General features: G+C 43.9%; 1 protein-coding gene across 8 annotated transcripts in view; it reads right to left on the bottom strand.

Annotated features, from left to right (window-relative positions):
* SEPHS1 (selenophosphate synthetase 1) overlaps window positions 1-22849 on the bottom strand; it is a 165984-nt gene that overhangs the window by 101738 nt on the left and 41397 nt on the right. For all 8 annotated transcript variants that reach the window (XM_069765189.1, XM_069765193.1, XM_069765188.1 and 5 more), the window contains one exon: window positions 7283-7543. In XM_069765189.1, coding sequence (XP_069621290.1) covers window positions 7283-7475 — 193 coding nt within the window. In that variant the 5' untranslated portion in view covers window positions 7476-7543. The remainder of the gene's footprint in view (window positions 1-7282; window positions 7544-22849) is intronic.

Raw genomic sequence — 22849 nt, 5'->3', positions numbered from 1 at the left:
TCTTTACAGACACTAGTAAAAGGTGACTAAAATCAGAATACCATTTACCATTATACCACATCTGGTGAAAATCTGCCACACTTCTATGGACAAGATAAATACCAAATTGTCTCCTTCTGGTATATATGACTGACCATGTGTGTTGACGCACCATTATTCAGCTGTATTGGAAAGGGTAGTAGAAAGGACTACTTCTGGCATATGCACTAGATTTACAAACCAAAACATGGCGTGATAAAGACCTTAAAAGGGATAAACCTACAAGATAGGTAATAATTTGCTATTTGTGGGGTGGGAGGAGGCCATTGAGACCCTACGATCCTGAGAATGGCACTGGGCTTAAGGTACCGTCACACTCAGCAACTTTACAACGAGAACAACAACGATCCGTGACGTTGCAGCATCCTGGATAGCGATCTCGTTGTATTTGACACGCAGCAGCGATCTGGATCCCGCTGTGCCAACGCTGGTCAGAGCTAGAAGTCTAGAACTTTATTTGGTCGTCAGGTCGGCGTGTATCGTCATGTTTGACATTAAAAGCAACGATGCCAGCAATGTTTTTCATGGAGCTAACAACCAGCGAGAACGATAAGTGAGTCGCCGTTACGTCACTGGATCGCTCCTGCATCGTTCTGGAGTTGCTGTGTTTGACGTCTCTACAGCGACCTAAACCGCGACGCTCCAGCGATCGGCTCGTTGTCTATATTGCTGCAGCGTTGCTGAGTGTGACAGCGATCCCGAGGTCCCCGGGTAACCATCGGGTTACTAAGCGCAGGGCCGCGCTTAGTAACCCGATGTTTACCCTGGTTTCCAGCGTAAAAGTAAAAAAAACAAACACTACATACTTACCTACCGCTGTCTGTCCCCGGCGCTCAGCTTCTCTGCACTCCTCCTGCACTGACTGAGCAGCACAGCGGCCGGAAAGCAGAGTGGTGACGTCACCGCTCTGCTTTCCGGCTGACCGACGCTCACAGCCAGTGCAGGAGGAGTGCAGAGAAGCAGAGCGCCGGGGACAGACAGCGGTAGGTATGTAGTGTTTGTTTTTTTTACTTTTACGCTGGTAACCAGGGTAAATATCGGGTTACTAAGCGCGGCCCTGCGCTTAGTAACCCGATGTTTACCCTGGTTACCAGTGAAGACATCGCTGGATCGGTGTCACACACGCCGATCCAGCGATGTCTGCAGGGAGTCCAGCGACGAAATAAAGTTCTGGACTTTCCTCAGCGACCAACGATCTCCCAGCAGGGGCCTGATCGTTGGTCGCTGTCACACAGAACGATTTCCTTAACTAGATCGTTGCTACGTCACAAAAAGCAACGATATCGTTATGTGTGAAGGTACCTTTCCAAAAGATTTTATCACGCTATTCTCTAGATTGGTGGGGATCCAGCAACAAGCATTTGCTAAGATGGATATAACCCAAACCCTCTAACTGGGTTTTCAGATACTGTGGCCTAAGCCAAACTTTTCCCCATTAAACTAGGTTCACATTAATACTGTGCTCTATGTCTGGGAGCACTATGTCAGGGTTTCTACCAGAATCCTCAAAAAACTGATCTCAGACAGGAACCGCTACAAAGCCATTCACTTGAATGAAGCCAACAAGAGTCAATGTGTCCACTGTCCGGCCTTTGTCCAAGCAGTATTTGTCTTTTCCAGGCATGCACAAATACGTGGCAAACCATGCATCCTGCCAGGGCGGAGAGATCAGACAGTTTCCGCGGTTTTGCCTCATTCATGTGATTGGCTCTGTTGACATTCCCGTCAGAATACAGTTTTTCAGGGATTCCAACATACCCCTCAAAATAGTGCAATGTGGAAAACACAATGAGGTATGAACCCAGCGCTACTCTGGTCGTTAAAATTGGCACAGAACTGAGGGTACAAAGAGGACAAAGGTGTTGGCAAGACTTATACGGCAATCTCCTTCTCGTTTGTAGTAAACATATTTGTATAAAAATACAATCTACTGGAGAACTTCTTTAACCATGTTGGTTTCTGTCTTTTGTACATGGAGTACACGGATGAACAGGTTCTCTAATCCACATCAGGCTGCGCTAACCTCTTGGCATGAAGCCACACATATCCTGTTTCTTTTCAAGACTGCTGGTCAGGTAATCTTTACTTTGTTTGCATCGCTGTGCAAATACCTCGGAGAGGTCTGACCTGCATAAAGTTCCTGCATAGACAGCTGGCTCTCATTTCTGCAGAAAAAGACTCACAAGGCAATCAAAACGAAACATATACATACATATACAGGTTCCTACAAACTTGTTCAATGTGCATGTAGCCCATGTGTTTCTGGTTCTATATATATATATATATATATATAAACGCATTGGGTATTCTAGAATATGCATGTCCACGTAGTATATTGCCCAGCCACGTAGTAGATTGCCCAACCATGTAGTATATTGCCCAACCACGTAGTGTATTGCCCAACCACGTAGTATATTGGCCAGTCACATAGTATATTGGCCAGTCACGTAGTATATTGCCCAGCCACGTAGTATATTGCCCAGCCACGTAGTATATTGCCCAGCCACGTAGTATATTGCCCAGCGACGTAGTATATTGCCCAGCGACGTAGTATATTGCCCAGCGACGTAGTATATTGCCCAGCGACGTAGTATATTGCCCAGCCACGTAGTATATTGCCCAGTCACATAGTATATTGCCAAGTCACGTAGTATATTGCCCAGTTACGTAGCATATTGACCAGCCACGTAGTATATTGACCAGCCACGTAGTATATTGCCCAGCCACGTAGTATATTGCCCAGCCACGTAGTATATTGCCCAGCCACGTAGTATATTGCCCAGCCACGTAGTATATTGCCCAGCCACGTAGTATATTGCCCAGCCACGTAGTATATTGCCCAGCCACGTAGTATATTGCCCAGCCACGTAGTATATTGCCCAGCCATGTAGTATATTGCACAGCGACGGAGTATACAGCAGAGCCACATAGTATACAGACTTAAAATAAAAAATAAACATATACTCACCCTCCATTGAAGTCCTGGCCCTATGTGCGGTGCACGTGGCAGCTTCTGGTCCCAGGGTTGGTATGAGCAAAGGACCAGTGATGACGTCGCGGTCACATGACCGTGACATCATGGCAGGTCCTTCTCGCAGGACCTGTGATGACGTCGCGGTCACATGACCGTGACGTCATTGCAGGTCCTTCTCGCATACCATCCTTGCCACCGGAGCGTCGCGAGGAGTGGGAAAGGCAGCGAAAGGTGAGTATATAATGATGTTTTATTTTTTTTATTATTTTTAACATTAGATCTTTTTACTACTGATGCTGCATAGGCAGCATCAATAGTAAAAACTTGGTCACACAGGGTTAATAGCGGCAGTAACGGAGTGAGTTACCCGCGGCATAACGCGGTCCGTTACCGCTGGCATTAACCTTGTGTGAGCGGTGACTGGAGGGGAGTATGGAGCGGGCGCTGGGCACTGACTGCAGGGGAGTAGGGAGGGACTAATCGGACTGTGGCCATCGCTGATTGGTCGCGGCAGCCATGACAGGCAGCTGGCGAGACTAATCAGCGACTTGGATTCCATGACAGACAGAGGCCGCGACCAATGAATATCTGTGACAGACAGAAGGACAGACAGACAGAAAGACGGAAGTGACCCTTAGACAAATATATATATATATATATATATATATATATATATATATATATATATATATATATATATATATATATATATATATATATACTAGATTGTGGCCCGATTCTAACGCATCGGGTATTCTAGAATATGCATGTCCCCGTAGTATATGGACAATGATGATTCCAGAATTCGCGGCAGACTGTGCCCGTCGCTGATTGGTCGAGGCAACCTTTATGACATCATCGTCGCCATGGCAACCATTATGACATCTACGTCGATACTGTGCCCGTCGCTGAATCAGAAACGTGAGATGTCTACGTCCTTTATGACATCATTGTCGCTGTGCTCGTTGCTGATTGGTCGAGGGCTGGCGGCCTCGACCAATCAGAGACGCGGGATGTCTACGTCCTTTATGACATCATCATCGCTGTGCCCGTTGCTGATTGGTCGAGGCCTGGCGGCCTCGACCAATCAGAGACGCGGGATTTCTACGTCGATGCTGTGCCAGGATTTCCAGGACAGACAGACAGACAGAAAGACAGACAGACAGACAGACAGACAGACAGACAGACAGACAGACAGACAGACAGACAGACAGACAGACAGACGGAAAAACCCTTAGACAATTATATATATAGATATATATTCTATAGCTATGTATATATATGTCTCTATCTATCTATATCTCTCTATCACAAACGTCCCTATGCTCTGTCGTAGCCTGGCCCTAAGGCTCGCGCGAGTCTCTAGCATCAATACCCGGCACTGCCGGTGGCACTCGGGACCGGTGGGTGCAACTACATAGAAATACATGCATCCGCACGCTCCAGTCCCGAGTGCCGGCGCCGGGTATTGAGGCGCGAGTTTCTCGCATCACACTTGCAAGTGTGACCCCGGCCTAACCCAGAGACTTTGGGCTTTAAGCTAAAACTCATGGCAACCTAATAGTTTTCCAAATTCATTCCTGCGGAGTAAAGGAATGATGTGCAAGATGTGATCTCACTGCTTGCTACTGACACTTATTAGAAAAGTATACGTTTTCAGAGACGATTCTAAAGTTAAAACACTGGTTATGAAAAGCAATGCAAATACTACATTTGATAACAAGGCATTTCTCTTAAGGTACCTTCACACTAAACAACTTCACAACGATATCGCTAGCGATCCGTGACGTTGCAGCGTCCTGGCTAGCGATATCGTTGTGTTTGACACGCAGCAGCGATCAAGATCCTGCTGTGATGTCGTTGGTCGCTGCAGAAAGTCCAGAACTTTATTTCGTCGCTGGACTCCCTGCAGACATCGCTGAATCGGCGTGTGTGACGCCGATTCAGCGATGTCTTCACTGGTAACCAGGGTAAACATCGGGTTACTAAGCGCAGGGCCGCGCTTAGTAACCCGATGTTTACCCTGGTTACCATCGTAAAAGTAAAAAAAACAAACACTACATACTTAACTTCTGCTGTCTGTCCCCGGCGCTCTGCTTCTCTGCACTCCTCCTGCATCCTGTGTCAGCGTCGGCCAGCCGGAAAACACAGCGGTGACGTCACCGCTCTGCTTTCCGGCCGCTGTGCTCACAGTCAGTGCAGGAAAGCAGTGCGCAAGGGACAGACAGCAGAAGGTAAGTATGTAGTGTTTTTTTTTTTTTTACTTTTACGATGGTAACCATGGTAAACATCGGGTTACTATGCGCGGCCCTGCGCTTAGTAACCCGATGTTTACCCTGGTTACCGGCATCGTTGGTCGCTGGAGAGCTGTCTGTGTGACAGCTCTCCAGCGACCAAACAGCGACGCTGCAGCGATCGACATCGTTGTCGGTATCGCTGCAGCGTCGCTTAGTGTGAAGGTACCTTAAGGGTCTTTTGGTCTAGGAGATCAGCATATACGACTTTTCCTTTGAAGTAGAATTGCAGATCTTAAAAAGGAGATTGTGATGGCTTAAAGCCTGGCAACAAGAACAAGATGACATGAGGAATTTCAGCTTTTACTCTTTTGGTTGTGCACATCAGGCATACGGTAATTACAGAGGAATCATTCTGAAGTTGCAATTCCTCTAGACTCCTACAAAACAGTAACTTAAGGCTGTGGAGCAAAAAACTATATTATCTGAAAGACCTTTTGGAAACAGATTTATCTATTACAGATTTGTTGACTTAAAATAAGAAGATCTCCATCTCGTTGGTAGTAATTGAAAAAGAAAAAAAAACAAAAGTGCCCACAATTTACTGTTCAGAGTTACAGGGAACCTGTCACCCCCAAAATCGATGGTGAGGTAAGCCCATCGTCATCAGGGACTTATCTTCAGCATTCTGTAATGCTGTAGATAAGCCCCCGATGTTACCTAAAAGAGGGCAGTGCAAAGTACTGCATTGCGCAGGTGCCGAGACAGGTCAAAGAGGCCCCGCGCCTGCGCACTGCAGTAGTTTGTGCTGCCCACAACAGGGCAGACAAAGTACGCCTGCACCGCAGCCACGGCGTGAAGACCAGAAGAAGACGTCATGGAATGAAGATGGGAAGCCCTGGGCCGGACCTCAACACCCATCGGACCGGACCGCAGCGGGAACGCCCCTGGGTGAGTATAATCTAACCTCTTTTTCTCCTCTTTTAGGTAACATCGGGGCTTATCTACAGCATTACAGAATGCTGTAGATAAGCCCCTGATGACGGTGAGCTTACTTCACCATCGATTTTGGGGGGTGACAGGTTCCCTTTAAGACAGTGGTCCCCAACTCCAGGCCTCGAGGGCCGCCAACAGTGCAGGTTTTCAGGATTTCCTTAGTATTGCACAGGGGTTGGAATCATCACCTGTGCAGATGATCACATTACCACCGATGCAATACTAAAGAAATCCTGAAAACCTGCACTGTTGGCGGCCCTCGAGGCCTGGAGATGGGGACCCCTGCTTTAAGAGGTCTCGAACCTTCATACCAATGCTCCTGGACCCCTGAAAGTGACATATCCTTATGATTTCAAATTACCCAAATATTCTACAACCAGAAACACACAGGGGGTAAACAGGACAATAAACAAAGGTACAGAATTAAAAGGACATAAAAATTACATAAAACACCAGATATAAAGTCACAAAATACTTTTTGGGGAGCAGATCACTCGTCGGAGCACAAAGCCAGCAAACAAAGTTCATAAGCAACAGAAAAGATTTCCATCTTTTTTTTTTTTAGAGACTGCTCAACACTCAATACGAGCGAATAAGCTCCCAAGTAAAAAAAAAAAAGAAACTATTTATCTCAGACAACACCTGTGGGAATACATCTTAGATGCCAGCCACTCGCTGGGAGTTTAAATCCATTCAGTCCACATCCTATTAAATGTTAGGGGATTACTTTTAAAAAATTATCAAGTTGACTAGTAACTTCTGAATTTTTATTTTTTGCATGGAGCAATGCTATCAAACAGCAACATGGAAAATACTATGTGACAATACACAAGATACATAAAATGCTTAAACTTAAATGGGGTGTCCACTGCTTAGGTACTGAGGGCCAATACTTAGGATTGATGGGGGTTCGACACCCAGGACCGCGACCCATCAGCTGTTATTATCTTAGCAACTGTATGTACCCACGGATAGTACAAAATAAAAGTAATGGAGCACTTAAGGAGGATACAAAACACATATCATCATCACTACTTACCCAACCTTGGCATAACTGCCCCAAGAAATTGCTCATCTTCCTGAAAGTGATTCTCTTGCAAGGACTCCAGCAGTTTTTGCAAAACATCTTGGGGGACTTTGCAACCAGTGCCTTTAAGCTCTGCAAAGCGAGTCAGCCGGAAGTTTTTATCAAGCTCATAACTTTCTGGATTGAAGGACTCCCGGACAGACATGTTTTACAGACTGATTAATGTCAGTTTCTGTTTATTGAACAAATGGGCTGGCTCCGTTCCGGATTAACCTATGAAAACAAATTCAGAAGAAATTTCATGTAAAACTGCTATAGTTGTAGAATCCATAGGACAAGACAAGCATTCACTTGGCCGAAAATATATAATGGTTAATAAAAAATTACAACATTCACAGATGTTTCACTATTCTGTCCAAAATGGATTCCACATTCCTTGCACCAAATGACTCTAATAAATGTGTCCCTACAGATCCTTTGGTAGCTGCGAGTTTTTAAGGAATCTAGATGGAGCTGTCTCTGTAGGGCACCTCTGATCGGAGCCATTAGTGCTCACTTGCTGCATCTTTGGCAAAGTACTCTCAGGTTGTGTTACCACACAGTGTAAATTTTGTGATTCACTATTCTGTCCAAAATGGATTCCACATTCCTTGCACCAAATGACTCTAATAAATGTGTCCCTATAGATCCTTTGGTAGCTGCGAGTTTTTAAGGAATCTAGATGGAGTGGTCTCTGTAGGGCACCTCTGATCGGAGCCATTAGTGCTCACTTGCTGCATCTTTGGCAAAGTACTCTCAGGTTGTGTTACCACACAGTGTAAATTTTGTGATTCACTATTCTGTCCAAAATGGATTCCACATTCCTTGCACCAAATGACTAATAAATGTGTCCCTATAGATCCTTTGGTAGCTGCGAGTTTTTAAGGAATCTAGATGGAGTGGTCTCTGTAGGGCACCTCTGATCGGAGCCATTAGTGCTCACTTGCTGCATCTTTGGCAAAGTACTCTCAGGTTGTGTTACCACACAGTGTAAATTTTGTGATTCACTATTCTGTCCAAAATGGATTCCACATTCCTTGCACCAAATGACTAATAAATGTGTCCCTATAGATCCTTTGGTAGCTGCGAGTTTTTAAGGAATCTAGATGGAGTGGTCTCTGTAGGGCACCTCTGATCGGAGCCATTAGTGCTCACTTGCTGCATCTTTGGCAAAGTACTCTCAGGTTGTGTTACCACACAGTGTAAATTTTGTGATTCACTATTCTGTCCAAAATGGATTCCACATTCCTTGCACCAAATGACTAATAAATGTGTCCCTATAGATCCTTTGGTAGCTGCGAGTTTTTAAGGAATCTAGATGGAGTGGTCTCTGTAGGGCACCTCTGATCGGAGCCATTAGTGCTCACTTGCTGCATCTTTGGCAAAGTACTCTCAGGTTGTGTTACCACACAGTGTAACTTTTTGTTTTTTTAGCTACGTTTTTTGGTGCAGAAAATTTGCAGAGTGAATGATTTCATGAAATCTCATCTGGGTTTTTTTTTTGGGGTACAATTTTTCTAAATAATCTTCTTTAGGGAGCGTGAAAAAATGCAGTTGTATTTTTAAGGGCAGAAAATACAGAGCTACAAGGATCCCAAGAAGCAGCCTCTTGGATTACAGACAGGATAACAACAGGGTACCTCTTGTGGTCACATACATCCCCCACATGAGCAGCCTAAGGAAAAGTAGTGCTGATCTCCAACCCATATTCCACAGGGACCACAAATTGAAAGACATATTTCCAGAAATAACACTTTTCTCCTACAAACAGCCCCCAAACTTAAGTTATCTCTTTGTCAGAAGTGTCCTCTCATCACCATCAGTGACTGGCACATTTCCATGTAACAATAAAAAAATGCAAAACGTGTACCCACATATTACCAACAGATATAGTCCGCATACCAAACAAATCAGGACTATAAGGTCATTGGTTCCTTTTCATGTACATCCTCCAACGTGGTGTACATGATACAATGTACGAGGTGCCCTGGAGGTATCTATATTGGGGAAACCAAGCAAAAACTACAAACTAGGATGAATCTACACAGACACACAATCAGCATGAAATGGACACGCGTGTGTTAAAACATTTCTCTGGAACTGGACACAGTATGACAGACTTAAAAGTCTTAATACTAAAAGGTCATTTTAAGGACGACAGAGAAAGAAAAATTTGGGAATTTCAACTGATAAAGATGTTAAATTCTTTGACACTAGGAATCAATTTAACATCTGGATTTAGGAGTCACTACATGGATACAATTCACACCTCCACCAGGTCATTCCCACTGCCTCTCGCCTCTCCATTTGCAAGAAAATGCCCAATTTGATTTTGAGCTTTAGGGTTTGGAAATCCTGAAATGGTTAAAAGTGACACGAGAGCGAACATGTGAACAACAATGTGCTTTATTTTCAGTTTATGGGGCACTTTTTAAAGGTCGATTCTGGGTGGATTTCCTCATGAAAAAGAAGCTGTGGAGTCGGTGTCCATTTTAGTGTTGTCCATATAAAATGGACCAACTCCTAAAATCTATAATACATTGGGCACAGTATTACAGTGCTGTATATGTTTTCATAAGAATTTGGGAAAGTTATGAAATGTCCTATAAATGTCTGTTCTGTTCCTGATCTAAGGATCTTGGCTTTTAGCGGAGATGAATCTGTGCTGCACTTCATGTACATGCTCAGTAGTGGCCAGTACTGTGAAGTCAGGGAAATTGAGGAGTCAGAGGTTTGGCTTACCGGCTCCCACAGCCCTGCATAGCCTTATAGGAGCCATTATAGAACCAGCATGACCTGTTTTGTAAGTTATATCTAGGAATTTCTTGGACTCATTAAAGAATCCATCAGGTTTCTGTTTTCTTGATAGAATTGTACATTACTTTATGTCAAGAGGAATGTAAACCTGGTTGCTGAAATGAGAACAGCTACGGTATGTACTGATATTCTCTACTAACCTGTTTTTGGTGGGATGTTTCCTAATTTTATTTTCTATACACAACTGATGTCCCCCACCATGTCTGAGCTGCTGTTAAAGGGAACCTGTCTCCCCCCCACAGGCATTTGTAACTAAAAGAGCCATCTTGTGCAGCACTAATGCTGCATTCTGACAAGGTGGCTCTTTTAGTTATTGTTCGTTGCACTGCAGAAATAATCACTTTTGAATTTGGTCCCTCATAACTGTGAAATCGCTAGGGAGGCAGGACTTTCCCCCCTCATCCAGACGCCTCCCAGCCATCACTTTGCGAGAAGGGTGCCGCCTCCTCGGCGTTATTCACTTGTCCAGGCGCCTGCGTGGTCATATTCTGCCTTGGGCATGCGCAGTTCGCACTGCCCGACAACTGACATCACTTGATGTCTTGTTTACTGCGCCTGCGTGCATGCGCGGCCCGAGATCCCGCGGGTGCACGCAGTAAGTAATATATATTTTCTTATAATCCAAGCCGGACTTGTACTCCTCAGCAACTTTGTCCCTGACTTGTTTGGAGATCTCTTTGGTCTTCATGGTCTTGTTTGGTTAGTGGTGCCTCTTCCTTAACCCTGCTGTTCTGTTCAGGCACATATGACCCAAAATGAAATCTGAGACCTTGTAGATTATTACAACCACATACGTTTCTAGGCGGCAAATTGACGCCTCTAAAATTACTACATGCGTTTACCGCGCCAAACCGCAGACGACGAAACGGCGCATGCATCGTCAAAAGCAGCAATACGCAGACAAATGCGTCCCTAATGTTAAATATAGGAAAATACAACGCATGCGGATAATTGCGGAAGAAACGCTGTGGACACAACCGCAAATGTGAAACCGGCCTTAGATTGCATATTGTAAAGCCATTTTTTGATTACTGTGTCATGATGTAAGCTAATGTGTGCCCATCTAAAGGTACCCTTAGGCTTGTGTAGACTTGAATGTTTGCCTAGGAGGGGGGTGTATTCTCACTGCTGCGATACATTGATTGCATAGATGAGCATTGAGTACAGGTTTGAACAGGGTCTGTTTTAGGGCCCCATCTCACACACACACACTCACACACACACACACACACACACACACACACACCCTGCGATTGCAATGCTGCAACATCTCAAATGCGAGGCTCCAGCATCACAAACGCAGAGGTCACACTGCACTTTCATCGCTGGGAGAGTGATGGGGCCCTTACTGTAGTAAGCTCTTTTTGTTGTGAAACTGGCTATATATTTTTTCTCTTTTATTGTTATTTATATAGTTTTTTTTTTTTTTTATTTCATAGTGTTGACTCTACCCCGTGCAAGTTGTGACTGTTTATAATTTCCAAATTTAGATTAAAAGGTTTTGAAAACGTTGACTGACGCTGAATTGAAAGAGCTTGTCTACGCCTCTGATTCAGAAGATGATATCCCACAGGAAAATGTGTCCGAAGAGGAGGACCACATGAGTGATGGGAAAGCAATGCTGAAAATTCTGATTCTGAAGTGTAAAATGAAGTAGAACATGATACCCAGACAACTAGTTGGATGCAAGAAATCCATTCTAAAAACAAGGATGTAATTTGGAACTTGCAGCCTAGTCATGCTGGTAGATTCTCCTCTGAAAATATCATTAAAGCTACTCCTGGTCCTACTAGCGGTGACGTCACCGCTGTGCTCTGCATTACGGCCGGCCCTCACAGTCAGTGCGGGAAGCTGACGGCGAGGGACGCGACAGACACCGGAATGTAAGTATGTAGTGTTTTTTTACATATACAATAGTAACCAGGGTAAACATAGGGTTACTAAGCGCAGCCCTGCGCTTCGTAACCCGATGTTTACCCTGGTTAACCGGAGACTTCGGCATCGTTGGTCGCTGGAGAGCTGTCTGTGTGACAGGTCCCCAGTGACCACACAACGACTAAACAGCGACGCTGCAGCGATTGGTATCGTTGTCTATATCGCTGCAGCGTCGCTTAATGTGACGGTACCTTAAGATTGCCTTCAGTGGAACCTCTCCATCTAATTTGGCACCTGAAACTGAAATAATTTTTTCCCAGATTCTCCCATACAGATTGGTAGTTACAGGTTTCCTACTCTGTAACAAAGTGGCGACTAAATTTGGAGAGAACCCCCTATTGCTCAGAAGTGACCTTTCAAGCTCCAGACTGTCATATGCAAGTTTTTTACCTGCAGATGAACCACCGGCCCTTAGAAAAAAAGGTCAGGGGTATCCGGAAAAACCCAAGGGTCGGAGATGGACATCACCCTCAGCCAAGAAAACCATGTTCCCCTCAGCCAGAAGGGGGCTATTAAGATCATCCTCGCCTCGTCCTCTCGAATTTTACTCATAACTGATGGAATCAGGGCTATAGGCGGGAAGGTGTAAGCTAGATGGTAATTCCAAGGGATCATAAAGGAGTCTAGAGCAACTGGGTTCCCCAAGGGATCTATCGAGCAGAAGGCATCTACCTTCCGGATCTGACTGTTGGCGAACAGGTCTTTTGCTGGCCGTCCCCAATGTTCTGCGATCAGATCGAACACTCAATGATTCAGCTCCCAGTTGCCATGTCTCAACTGAGTTCGACTTAAAAAAATCTTCCTTCTGATTCTCTGTACCCTCTATGTGAAGTGCTGACAAGGAACCCAAGTTGACTTCGGCTAGTTGAAAAATGGACCTTGTCACGTCCATTAGTGGCTGAGATCTGGCGCCCCTTGGTGGTGTAGATATGCTACCACTACACAGCGACTTGGATATCCATGACAGACAGAGGCCGCGACCAATGAATATCCGTGACAGACAGAAAGATGAAAGTGACCCTTAGACAATTAGATATATATATATATATATATATATATATATATATATATATATATATATATAAAAAGGAACAGCACAATGCAAACTTATCTTCGGGTGCAGGGCCCCAGGATAGCAGTCCATGTATCCAAGTAGTTCAATATAAGGCAAAAAAGAGGCAGCAGAAAGGCTCAGTCTGAGCCGAACCGTCGCCCTGAACAGTGGGTTGATTAAATCCTGCAAGACTAAATACTAACTACATGGAGTGCTGCCTCTTTTTTGCTATAATATATATATATATATATATATATATATATATATATATATATATATATATATATATATATATATATATATATACACACACATATACATATACAGTACAGACCTAAAGTTTGTACACACCTTCCCATTTAAAGATTTTTCTGTATTTTCATGACTATGAAAATTGTACATTCACAATGAAGGCATCAAAACCATGAATTAACCCATGTGGAATTATATACTTAACAAAAAAGTGTGAAACAAGTGAAAATATATCTTATATTCTAGGATCTTTAAAGTAGCCACCTTTTGCTTTGATGACTGCTTTGCACACTCTTGGCATTCTCTTGATGAGCTTCAAGATGTAGTCACTGGGAAAGGTCTTCCAACAATCTTGAAGGAGTTCCCAGAGATGCTTAGCACTTTTTGGCCCTTTTGCCTTCACACTGCGGTCCAGCTCACCCCAAACCAACTTGATTGGGTTCAGGTCTGGTGACTGTGGAGGCCAGGTTATCTGGCGTAGCACCCCATCACTCTCCTTCTTGGTCAAATAGCCCTTACACAGCCTGGAGGTGTGTTTGGGGTAATTGTCCTGTTGAAAAATAAATGACGGTCCAACTAAATGCAAACCGGATAAAACAGCATGCCGATGCAAGAGGCTGTGGTAGCCATGTTCGTTCAGTATGTCTTCAATTTTGAATAAATCCCCAACAGTGTCACCAGCAAAGCACCCCCACACCATCACACCTCATCCTCCATGCGTCACTGTGGGAACCAGGCATGTAGAGTCCATCCGTTCACCTTTTCTGCGTCGCACAAAGACACGGTGGTTGGACCCAAAGATCTCAAATTTGGACTCATCAGACCAAAGCACAGATTTCCACTGGTTTAATGTCCATTCCTTGTGTTCTTTAGCCCAAACAAGTCTCTTCTGCTTGTTGCCTGTCCTTAGCAGTGGTTTCCTAGCAGCTATTTTACCATGAAGGCATGCTGCACAAAGTCTCCTCTTAACAGTTGTTGTAGAGATGTGTCTGCTGCTAAAACTCTGTGTGGCATTGACCTCGTTTCTAATCTGAGCTGCTGTTAACCTGCGATTTCTAAGGCTGGTGACTCGGATAAACTTATCCTCAGAAGCAGAGGTGACTCTTGGTCTTCCCTTTCCTGGGGAGGTCCTCATGTGAGCCAGTTTCTTTGTAGCACTTGATGGTTTTTGCCACTGCACTTGGGGACACTTTCAAAGTTTGCCCAATTTTTTGGACTGACTGACCTTCATGATGGCCACTCGTTTTTCTTTACTTATCTGCTTTTTTCTATCCATAATACAAATTCTAACAGTCTATTCAGTAGGACTATCAGCTGTGTATCCACCAGACTTCTGCACAACACAACTGATGGTCCCAACCCCTTTTATAAGGCAAGAAATCCCACATATTACCCCTGACAGGGCACACCTGTGAAGTGAAAACCATTCCCGGTGACTACCTCTTGAAATTCATCAAGAGAATGCCAAGAGTGTGCAAAGCAGTCATCAAAGCAAAAGGTGGCTACTTTGAAGAACCTAGACTATAAGACATATTTTCATTAAAAGATTTTTCTGTATTTTCATGACTGTGAAAATTGTACATTCACACTGAAGGCATTAAAACTATGAATTAACACATGTGGAATTATATACTTAACAAAAAAGTGTGAAACTACTGAAATTATGTCTTATATTCTAGGTTCTTCAAAGTAGCCACCTTTTGCTTTGATGACTGCTGTTATGATCCGGTGACCTTGGAGCAGCATGAAAACTTTCACTGGAGTAAGTGGTAACTATACTGACCGCAAATCCTGATCTTAACACCGCAACTAGAAGTAGCCGTGGGGTGTACCTAACAAACCCTAGACACCTCGTCACAGCCGGAGGATTAAATACCCCTATAGATGGAAATAGGAATACTACCTTGCCTCAGAGCAGAACCCCAAAGGATAGGCAGCCCCCCACAAATATTGGCTGTGAGTAGGAGAGGAAAGACAAACACAGGCAGAAAACAGGATTTAGCACAAGAGGCCACTCTAGCTAAAATAGGAAAGGATAGGACAGAGTTCTGTGCGGTCAGTATTAAAACCCTTCCAAAAATATCCACAGCAGATTATACAAAAAATTCCTCCATCTAACTAAAGACGTGGAACGTATATCTGCAACTCCAGAGACTCCTAAACTCAGAGCAGGAATACAATCAAAAAACAAGCACACAGCTTGTGTGCCATAGAAAAAGAAACAGACACTTATCTTTGCTGAATTGGCAGCTAAACAGGAGAAGCCAGACAGAGATCCAACACTTCCCAAGAAACATTGACAACTGGAAAGGACTAATGAGTCCTGCAAACCTAAATACCCCAGTCAGAATTGCAATCAGCAGATACACCTGTCCAGGACTGCAGCCCAGAGACAACTGCATTACCACCTACAACCACCGGAGGGCAGAATTCACGACAGACTGCTTTGCACACTCTTGGCATTCTCTTGATGAGCTTCAAGAGGTAGTCACCTGGAATGGTCTTCCAACAATCTTGAAGGAGTTCCCAGAGATGCTTAGCAATGCTCCGGTGACCTCCGGCAGGTTCCGGTGCCAAGGATAGTATGGGAGAAGGACCTGACATGACATCACGGTCATGTGACCGCGACGTCATTACAGGTCCTGCGCGCCTGTGCGAGAAGGACCTGCCATGGCGTCATGGTCATGTGACCACAACGTCATCACAGTGCCTGCGCGAGAATGACCTGCCGTGACGTCACGGTCATGTGACCGAACTACAAGGGGCCTTCGGAAGGTGAGTATATGTTTATTTTTTAACCTGTGACATATGTGGCAGGGCAATATACTACGTAGCTGGGCAATATACTACGTGACTGGGCAATTTACTACGTCGCTGTGCAGTATACTACGTAACTGGGCAATATACTACGTGGCTGGGCAATATACTACATGGGCTGTGCAATATACTACGTGGGCATGCATATTCTAGAATACCCGATGCGTTAGAATCGGGACACCATCTAATATATATATATATATATTTTTTTTTAGATGGTGGCACGATTCTAACGCATCGGGTATTCTAGAATATGCATGTCCCCGTAGTATATTGACAATGATGATTCCAGAATTCGCGGCAGACTGTGCCCGTCGCTGATTGGTCGAGGCAACCTTTATGACATCATCGTCGCTATGGCAACCATTATGACATCTACGTCGATACTGTGCCCGTCGCTGATTGGTCGAGGCAACCTTTATGACATCATCGTCGCCATGCTGTGCCCGTCGCTGATTGGTCGAGGCAACCTTTATGACGACATCATCGTCGCTATGGCAACCATTATGACATCTACGTCGATACTGTGCCCGTCGCTGATTGGTCGAGGCGAATTCGTGGCAGACTGTGCCCGTCGCTGATTGGTCGAGGCAACCTTTATGACATCATCGTCGCCATGCTGTGCCCGTCGCTGATTGGTCGAGGCCTGGCGGCCTCGAGCAATCAGAGACGCGGGATTTCCAGGACAGACAGACAGACGGAAAAACCCTTAGACAAATATAGATATACTAGATTGTGGCCCGATTCTAACGCATCGGGTATTCTAGAATATGCATGTCCCAGTAGTATATGGACAATGATGATTCCAGAATTCGCGGCACACTGTGCCCGTCGCTGATTGGTCGAGGCAACCTTTATGACATCATCGTCGCCATGGCAACCATTATGACATCTACTTCGATACTGTGCCCGTCGCTGAATCAGAAACATGAGATGTCTACGTCCTTTATGACATCATCGTCGCTGTGCCCGTGCCTGGCGGCCTCGACCAATCAGACGCGGGATGTCTACGTCCTTTATGACATCATCGTCGCTGTGCCCGTGCCTGGCGGCCTCGACCAATCAGACGCGGGATTTCTACGTCCTTTATGACATCATCGTCGCTGTGCCCGTGCCTGGCGGCCTCGACCAATCAGACGCGGGATGTCTACGTCCTTTATGACATCATCGTCGCTGTGCCCGTGCCTGGCGGCCTCGACCAATCAGACGCGGGATTTCTACGTCCTTTATGACATCATCGTCGCTGTGCCCGTTGCTGATTGGTCGAGGCCTGGCGGCCTCGACCAATCAAAGAGCCGGGATTTCCAGGACAGACAGACAGACAGACGGAAAAACCCTTAGACAATTATATACAGTGGGGCAAAAAAGTATTTAGTCAGTCAGCAATAGTGCAAGTTCCACCACTTAAAAAGATGAGAGGCGTCTGTAATTTACATCATAGGTAGACCTCAACTATGGGAGACAAACTGAGAAAAAAAAATCCAGAAAATCACATTGTCTGTTTTTTTTATCATTTTATTTGCATATTATGGTGGAAAATAAGTATTTGGTCAGAAACAAAATTTCATCTCAATACTTTGTAATATATCCTTTGTTGGCAATGACAGAGGTCAAACGTTTTCTGTAAGTCTTCACAAGGTTGCCACACACTGTTCTTGGTATGTTGGCCCATTCCTCCATGCAGATCTCCTCTAGAGCAGTGATGTTTTTGGCTTTTCGCTTGGCAACACGGACTTTCAACTCCCTCCAAAGGTTTTCTATAGGGTTGAGATCTGGAGACTGGCTAGGCCACTCCAGGACCTTGAAATGCTTCTTACGAAGCCACTCCTTCGTTGCCCTGGCGGTGTGCTTTGGATCATTGTCATGTTGAAAGACCCAGCCACGTTTCATCTTCAATGCCCTTGCTGATGGAAGGAGGTTTACACTCAAAATCTCACGATACATGGCCCCATTCATTCTTTCATGTACCCGGATCAGTCGTCCTGGCCCCTTTGCAGAGAAACAGCCCCAAAGCATGATGTTTCCACCACCATGCTTTACAGTAGGTATGGTGTTTGATGGATGCAACTCAGTATTCTTTTTCCTCCAAACACGACAAGTTGTGTTTCTACCAAACAGTTCCAGTTTGGTTTCATCAGACCATAGGACATTCTCCCAAAACTCCTACGGATCATCCAAATGCTCTCTAGCAAACTTCAGACGGGCCCGGACATGTACTGGCTTAAGCAGTGGGACACGTCTGGCACTGCAGGATCTGAGTCCATGGTGGCGTAGTGTGTTACTTATGGTAGGCCTTGTTACATTGGTCCCAGCTCCCTGCAGTTCATTCACTAGGTCCCCCCGCGTGGTTCTGGGATTTTTGCTCACCGTTCTTGTGATCATTCTGACCCCACGGGGTGGGATTTTACGTGGAGCCCCAGATCGAGGGAGATTATCAGTGGTCTTGTATGTCTTCGATTTTCTAATTATTGCTCCCACTGTTGATTTCTTCACTCCAAGCTGGTTGGCTATTGCAGATTCAGTCTTCCCAGCCTGGTGCAGGGCTACAATTTTGTTTCTGGTGTTCTTTGACAGCTCTTTGGTCTTCACCATAGTGGAGTTTGGAGTCAGACTGTTTGAGGGTGTGCACAGGTGTCTTTTTATACTGATAACAAGTTTAAACAGGTGCCATTACTGCAGGTAATGAGTGGAGGAAAGAGGAGACTCTTAAAGAAGAAGTTACAGGTCTGTGAGAGCCAGAAATCTTGATTGTTTGTTTCTGACCAAATACTTATTTTCCACCATAATATGCAAACAAATTGTTAAAAAAACAGACAATGTGATTTTCTGGATTTTTTTTTCTCAGTTTGTCTCCCATAGTTGAGGTCTACCTATGATGTAAATTACAGACGCCTCTCATCTTTTTAAGTGGTGGAACTTGCACTATTGCTGACTGACTAAATACTTTTTTGCCCTACTGTATATACTAGACTGTGGCCCGATTCTAACGCATTGGGTATTCTAGAATATGCATGTCCCCGTAGTATATGGACAATGATGATTCCAGAATTCGCGGCAGACTGTGCCCGTCGCTGGTTGGTCGAGGCAACCTTTATGACATCATTGTCGCCATGGCAACCATTATGACATCATCGTCGCTGTGCCCGTTGCAAATCAGAGACGCGGGATTTCCAGGACAGACAGACAGACAGACGGAAAGACCCTTAGGCAATTATAGATGTGTATATATATATATAGATATATATATATATATATCTATATATATATATATAGATATATAGATATATATACACACACACGCAGTCATGGCCAAAAGTATTCACACCCCTGCAATTCTGTCAGATAATACTCAGTTTCTTGCTGAAAATGATTGCAATCACAAATTCTTTGTTATTATTATCTTCATTTAATGTCTTAAATGAAAAAAAACACAAAAAGAATTGTCCTAAAGACAAATTGGATATAATTCCACACCAAACATAAAAAAGGGGGTGGACAAAAGTATTGGCGCTGTTCGAAAAATCATGTGATGCTTCTGTAATTTGTGTAATTAACAGCTCCTGTAACTTATTTGTGGCACCTAACAGGTGTTGGCAATAACTAAATCACACTTGCAGCCAGTTGACATGGATTAAAGTTGACTCAACCTCTCTCCTGTGTCCTTGTGTGTACCACATTGAGCATGGAGAAAAGAAAGAAGACCAAAGAACTGTCTGAGGACTTGAGAAACCAAATTATGAGGAAGCATGAGCAATCTCAAGGCTACAAGTCCATCTCCAAAGACCTGAATGTTCCCGTGTCTACTGTGCACAGTGTCATCAAGAAGTGTAAAGCCCATGGCACTGTGGCTAACCTCCCTAGATGTGGACGGAAAAGAAAAATGGACAAGAGATTTCAACGTAAGATTGTGCAGATGTTGGATAAAGAACCTCGACTAACATCCAAACAAGTTCAAGCTGCCCTGCAGTCCGAGGGTACAACAGTGTCAACCCGTACTATCTGTCAGGGTCTGAATGAAAAGGGACTGTATGGTAGGAGACCCAGGAAGACCCCGCTTCTTACCCAGAAACATAAAAAAGCCAGGCTGGAGTTTGCCAAAACTTACCTGAAAAGGCCTAAAACGTTTTGGAAGAATGTTCTCTAGTCAGATGAGACAAAAGTAGAGCTTTTTGGGCAAAGGCATCAACATAGAGCTTACAGGAGGAAAAAAAGAAGCATTCAAAGAAAAGAACACGGTCCCTACAGTCAAACATGGCGGAGGTTCCCTGATGTTTTGGGGTTGATTTGCTGCCTCTGGCATTGAACTGCTTGACCGTGTGCATGGCATTATGAAGTCTGAAGACTACCAACAAATTTTGCAGCATAATGTAGGGCCCAGTGTGAGAAAGCTGGGTCTCCCTCATGGTCATGGGTCTTCCAGCAGGACAATGACCCAAAACACATTTCAAAAGCACTAGAAAATGGTTTGAGAGAAAGCACTGGAGACTTCTAAGGTGGCCAGCAATGAGTCCAGACCTGAATCCCATAGAACACCTGTGGAGAGATCTAAAAATGGCAGTTTGGAGAAGGCACCCTTCAAATATCAGGGACCTGGAGCAGTTTGCCAAAGAAGAATGGTCTCAAATTCCAGCAGAGCATTGTAAGAAACTCATTGATGGTTACCGGAAGTGGTTGGTCGCAGTTATTTTGGCTAAAGGTTGTGCAACCAAGTATTAGGCTGAGGGTGCCAATACTTTTGTCTGGACCATTTTTGGAGTTTTGTGTGAAATGATCAATGTTTTGCTTTTTGCTTCATTCTCTTTTGTGTTTTTTCATTTAAGACAAATTAAATGAAGATAATAATACCAAAGAATTTGTGATTGCAATCATTTTCAGGAAGAAACTGAGTATTATCTGACAGAATTGCAGGGGTGTCAATACTTCTGGCCATGACTATATATATATACTAGATTGTGGCCCGATTCTAACGCATCGGGTATTCTAGAATATGCATGTCCCAGTAGTATATGGACAATGATGATTCCAGAATTCGCAGCAGACTGTGCCCGTCGCTGATTGGTCGAGGCAACCTTTATGACATCATCTTTGCCATGGCAACCATTATGACATCATCGTCGCTGTGCCCGTTGCTGATTGATCGAGGCCTGGCGGCCTCGACCAATCAGAGACGCGGGAAGTCTACGTCCTTTATGACATCATCGTCGCTGTGCCCGTCGCTGCACAAGGCAATCTTGCCTTGCGCAGGCGTGTACTATGAAGAACAGAGAATGAACTTCAATACAATATTGCAGCCAGCATGCAGCCTGTGGGTAAGGAAAGGGTGAATCAAACACCCAAAAACCCCGCCTCCATGGCTGAAGATTGTTCCCTCCAAATTCAGGTGACAGTGTCCCTTTAAGGTAAGGCTTATTCACCGTGCAATGCTCCTATGGAAAATCTAATATGCAAATTGCCTCTTCAGAGAGAAAGGGGACTTGATATCCTACAAGTCACAATGAACTCTTTAACGAGTCTTGCAATAGATTGTGTCTTGTAGGATAGAAAATGGTCCAATGTCACGTTTATCAGTGACAAAAGTATGGACTACCAGATATTTTGAAGGAAAAATTAGATTCTGGTATTTTCAAACATTGGGATAACAATTAGTGTGAGTGGGTGGGGTATTTAACCCCTTCATGACATTTCAATTTTGCATGTTTTTGCACTTTCATTTTTTTACTCTCCTTCTTCCAAGAGCCATAACTTTTTCTTATTTTTCTGCCAATATAGCCATATGAGGACTTGTGTTTTGAAGGACACTATTCATTTTACCAAATAGTGTACTTGAAAACGGGAAAAATAATTCCAAGTGCAGTAAAATTGCAAAAGAAATGCAATTCCACAATTGTTTTTTTTATTTTTTATTTACAATTCATGATATGGTAAAACTTATCAGGAAATATAATTCCCCCAGGTCAGAAGGAGTGCACAGATTCCAAATATGCATAGTTTTTTTTTTTTATTTAAACGGTGAAAAAATGCAGTTGGGTTGCCATTTTCCAAGATCCATAACGTTTTCACTTTGATATCTGGAGGTATAGACTTTTAGGATTGTTACTTCCAAAAGTGGCACAAGAGTTCAAGTCCTCTTCCTCTCCGAAGAGACAATTTACATTGTGGAAGTAAATTATGGCACGAAAAAAGAAGACTATTAAGAACCTAAGATGAGTAATTGATATTCCTAAGCTTAGAAAAGATTTAAAAACCATCTTTAAAAAGTTTGGACTCCAGTAATCAGTCAAATTGGGTACAAATGGAGAAAATTCAAATCCACCATTGGTCGACCAACAATGATCACTCCAAGAGCAAAACGTATAATATTCTGCAGGGTAACTAAGAAACCCATGTGAGTTTCATAGTATCTAAAGGCCAATCTCACATTTGCTTTGATAGAGGATTCATGAACATTAGCTTACGTTGGCATACTTCTGATACTCACAGACATGTGATATTGGATCATTTTCCTCCAAAAAACAAAAGTATAAAATCTAATATTTTTAACTCATTTGTTTTACTTGGTTCACTGTATAGCTTTTAGGACTTTTGTTAAAATCTGATGTACGGTAGTTTTACATTAAATTTATGCAGAAATATGGAAAGCTATGATGGCTTTACAAACTTTCAAA

This window comes from Ranitomeya imitator, chromosome 4 (assembly GCF_032444005.1).
Source record: "Ranitomeya imitator isolate aRanImi1 chromosome 4, aRanImi1.pri, whole genome shotgun sequence".
Taxonomy (NCBI): domain Eukaryota; kingdom Metazoa; phylum Chordata; class Amphibia; order Anura; family Dendrobatidae; genus Ranitomeya; species Ranitomeya imitator.
Note: the sequence above shows the minus strand (reverse complement) of the source record. Positions and strands in the feature narration are given on the sequence as shown.